This window comes from Carex rostrata, chromosome 21 (genome assembly GCF_964058835.1).
Source record: "Carex rostrata chromosome 21, lpCarRost1.2, whole genome shotgun sequence".
Lineage (NCBI taxonomy): Eukaryota > Viridiplantae > Streptophyta > Magnoliopsida > Poales > Cyperaceae > Carex > Carex rostrata.
The window spans coordinates 6,057,252-6,061,722 of NC_135938.1; the positions used below are offsets into that span (position 1 = coordinate 6,057,252).

General features: G+C 45.0%; 1 protein-coding gene across 1 annotated transcript; it reads right to left on the bottom strand.

Annotated features, from left to right (window-relative positions):
* Positions 1-3,413: 3,413 nt before the first annotated feature.
* On the bottom strand, positions 3,414-4,471 carry LOC144573678 (serine/threonine-protein phosphatase 7 long form homolog). Its single transcript, XM_078323454.1, has 3 exons — positions 4,221-4,471; positions 3,956-4,133; positions 3,414-3,872 (listed from the first exon to the last, which is right to left on the bottom strand). Exons 1-3 carry the CDS (start codon positions 4,469-4,471, stop codon positions 3,414-3,416), a joined length of 888 nt encoding a protein of 295 aa, XP_078179580.1.

The window sequence follows — 4,471 nt, forward strand, 5'->3', positions numbered from 1 at the left end:
GGATAGCCGAATGTTGCCCGTGGCTGCACTCGTGGAGGAGACATTCTACAAGTGCAATAGCTGGTTTGTTCAGCGGCGACAGGCAGCGACGGAGCAAAACAATGCAGGAAAGCCTTTTTCCGAACGGGTACATGTCAAGCTCGCCAAACGGTGGGAGAAAGCTATAGAAATGGATGTCATCGCATACTCGCACGGCGAAGGTAAGTACGAAGTCACGGGTCCAAATGAATATGTTCCAGTAGTCCAAACACAGGATGGAACTATGTCTATTATTCATAGAAGGTTCCAGTATATCGTGACATTCGGGCCAGAGAGAAAAGTGGAATGTACATGCAGATGTATCCAATTAACTGGAATTTCGTGCGCTCATGCGTTAGCGGTTTGTCGCCGTAATAGCTGGTCACCCGACCTATTTGTTGACCACCGGTATCGGGTGGACTATCTTCTGAGTACTTGGAATGCACTGTTTGTTCCTTATGGCAATCCTGAAGAGTGGCCTACGACCACTACCCCTAAAATTGAGCCAAACAAAGATTGGATACGGCGTGGTAGGAGAAAACACATCCGTTGTGTAATGACCATGGACGAAATGCAAGGTAGGCGAATGGGGCACCGACCTCGCCGTTCCACTTATGACAGGCAAAGCCGAGGTATGTAGCACTCAACCCTGATTATATTTCATTTCAATCTTGAATAATTTAGTAGCTAACATTTTTGTGCTACAGACGCGCATAATGCAGCAAATGCAGCAGAAAATGAGCGAGTTATGGCTGAGGCAAGTAGATCTCACGGGTCTCGGCAAAGCACAGCTAGAAGCCGTACAGCAGACCGTGAAAATGCAAATATGATGTTCAGAGAGGCAATGGGAGAAGTACTGGCAGGAGGAGATGCATTTGGGATGCAAGGGCCTTCAGGTAGTACCCAACGAAGAAGGAGCACATCTGGCGCGGGAAGGACGAGCATATCTGGTGCTGGGACATCTGGTACAGCACCCTCGAGGGGTGAAGCAGTGCAACCCGCTAGGAGGAGCACATCTGGCGCTGGGACATCTGGTACAGCACACTTGAGGGATGAAGCAGTGCAACCCGCTAGGAGGAGCACAACTGGATGGAGATCTTTGGGATTGCATTTTAGGCTCCGTAGAAATTAACCAGAGATGTATTCAAATGTGCTGAGACCTTATGTGATTAGATGAACTTTTATCATTTAGTAGTATGTTGCAATTTTTTTATGTTGCAATTTTTTTATGTTGAGACCTTTTTATGTTGCAATTTTTTTATGTGGAGACTTTATTATGTTGAGACCTTATTATGCTGAGATCTTATTATGTTGTATTTTTTTTAACTATTATTTTTAAACAAATTGTAGACGAGAATGATGGACAGTAACAATCGAGGAAAGAGAGAGGAAAATGAAAACCCCAAATGCGACATTTGCGGAAAGTTTAGAAAGGACTGCCAGAGATGTGTGAAGATAGATGAATTTTTCAACCGGAATGACATATCTGATGATGACTTTGTAGAAAACCCATACGGCTATGGATTGAGGAAAAAAAAGGTTGATGTGCAGACGCCTACGGCCAAGACTAAGGCCAAGACTAAGGCCAAGACCAAGGCTAGCACGTCGTCTGTTGTTACTGATCCGAATTTGTCAACCTCTGACGATGACTTTGTTCCATGTACGTTCAAGCCATATTGTAAGAAATAGTATGTTGTTAAGTTTGTTTGGAATTGAGATTAGTTTGAATTTTTTAGTTTGAGGTTTGTACTAACTTTATTTTATGTTGTGAACTTAATTTTTGAGTTTGAGGTTTGTATGAATTTTCGAGATTTGTAATTCAAGATTTGTATGAACTTTTTTTTTCTGAGGTTTGTATGAACTTATTTTAGGGTTTACGCTAAAATATAACGAAACATGAAACTATAAAAAAAAACATAACAAAGCATAATAAAACATAACTGAAAACTACACTGAACTACAAAACACAAAATAAAACGAGAGAACTATAAAAAAGAACATAATAAAACATAATAAAACATAACTGAAAACTACACTGAACTACAAAAAACAAAATAAAAAACAAAAAACAAAATGAAACTCTCTATCATCGGTACGTCGAAGGGGTGAATCGGTCGGCTGGTCTACCCCTGTTCTCCCTACTAAAATTTCGTTCATGCCAGTTATTCCATTGTAGCTGCCCGTCTGGTGCTGTATGAGCTGGTGTAATCAGCTCCTCGGGTTCGGCCTCTATGCTCGTCGCGAGTGCACTATTCCATGGATCCTCGGCCGCGTGTGTAGCTTCTGGTGGGGGTGGGGTATGAAATAGGGAATCCACGAACTGAGACGCATAGTCAGGCTGAGTACCGCTACCAGATGCCTCCCAATCATGCGCCATGGGTGGATACGGCTGATGCGGGGATGCATAGTCAGTGGCCTCAAATGGATCCACCGATGGATCAATGCTGATCTGGATATCCGGGGACTCATGCATAGGCTGCGGGTCTGGAGAATCATGCGGCTCAGCCGGTGGAGGCATGTAGGCAGGACCCTGCATGGATAGCAATTAGTTTAAAGAGAATGAAATTTTAACTAAATTAATTCAACTAACTTGACATAAAATTAAAAATGCCATACCGGGGGAAGAACTGGACATCCATACTGGTCACGGAAGGCATGCCAACCGGTCATGCTCAAAACATAACGATGGTAGTCCCACCCTTGATGATCTGAGGGCTCCGGTGGCATCTCAGAAGCCAAAACAGGTGGCGCATCGGGCTCGTGCGCTTGTACTCTGCGCCAATCAATTTCCTCTCCAGCGTCTCTCAGCATGGTGATTAGCTTTGCCTCGTGCCCGTGGCTCTCAATACAGGGGGCAGCCAAGTTCAGCATCGCATGCCCAAAAGCTCTGAAACCACGTGTTCCAAGACAAACGACTGCTCGCCCGGCACCTTTAAGCGCCACTAGCAGCTACAAAAAAAACAAAGTTACATAACAACCAAAAAAACAAAGTTAGATAACAAAAAAAGATATAGAAAAAATGTGTTGTTTTAGGTACATTACAGTTGTACTTACATCGCGAGCACCTTTCCGGCCAGTGGGAGTAAAGCCATCTTCTGCGAAGATCTTTGAGCGAAGAAAATCCCCGTAATCTCCCTCGAGATATACTGATGCCATGCCGACCCGCACAAACCAAGCCTCATATCTCAAGTCAGGAGGTCCCTGGAACTGTATCCCATCATCCGGCATCTGCCACAAGTGATCACTCATATTCGCTGCCTTTGCATAGTGTGCTTCATGATGCACGGTCCAATCTCGGCCGGGGTGATTACCGTGGGTCGTCCTGTAATTAACGTGTCAGATGCAATTTACAGCTAAGAACTAATGTTAATTACAAAATTCTAAAATAAAATAACTCACCCGTGAAGACTCCTAATCACAGATCTCGGGACATCTGGTTCTGCAGGGATGAGTGGAGGATCTCCAAACTGACGGAGCACACGGTCTGGATAGTGGTGCTCCACTATCCAGAAGCATACCAGCGGACCCCGGTAGAACCACATCTGCTGATCATCCACTACGGTCTGCGGCAGCAGCTCCTGAGTGTATAGATCTTCGTACGGAGTCCATATCACCTGTGTGTCACCCAGACTCTGGATCTGACCTCGAACCAGCCTGATACCTATTGGCTTCCCGTGAGGCTGGTTGGTGTACTCGTGATGTCCATACCATTTCTTGCCAAATGCCGGGCAATTTGCACCATCCGGTTGTCCCCAATCGGGCGACACATTCGTCTCAGGTACCCCCACCGGTAGTCGTGACCATGACCAATGCTGCAATAGAAGTACCGGCCCGTACATATTCTTACTTTTCGGCTGTAATTTGAAGAATATTAGCCGTCAGGGACAAGTTATATAATTAAAATAAGACCATAGGTGCATGACAATAGCATACTAACCTTGCAACTCTGGCACAAGTTGTAGTAAAGATGCGCGAGGACTGCCCCACCCCAGTTGTACTTTTTTGACCCTTCAAGGTCTCGCAACAGCTCTAGATAGCACATCGGAATGCTATCACCATTTGAATCAGCGAACATGACAGAACCAAACAAGTCCATCACGAAGCCTCGTGTGTATCTGTAATGTCATAATTACAAAACAACTTATTTTTTGTCATAAAATATAGTGCAAAATAAATATATCTACAGTATTTTGTATGAATACCTCTCAATCTCGAGCTGCGTCGAACCCCAATGCAGACCTCCCTGAAACAGAGTTCGGAGCTTTGTCCTCTTCAAAGCGTATCTGGACTTTCCACCATTATCCCGTATACTTGACTGCGCTCCCAACAACTCTGCGAGCCGGGCATTAATCGTCCTCTCCTCAACTTCTGTGGGGTCAGATATGCCACCAACGGGCACACCCTGGATGGGCAAACCCCATAGGGCACTGACGTCCTGGAGAGTCACTGTCAT

Coding starts and splice junctions, on each gene's coding strand:
- LOC144573678 (XM_078323454.1), bottom strand. CDS start 4,471: ATGACAGTGACTCTCCAGGACGTCAGTGCCCTATGGGGTTTGCCCATC. Junction 4,134..4,220: donor ACGCAGCTCGAGATTGAGAG/GTATTCATACAA, acceptor ATGACATTACAG/ATACACACGAGGCTTCGTGA. Junction 3,873..3,955: donor ACTTGTGCCAGAGTTGCAAG/GTTAGTATGCTA, acceptor TTCAAATTACAG/CCGAAAAGTAAGAATATGTA.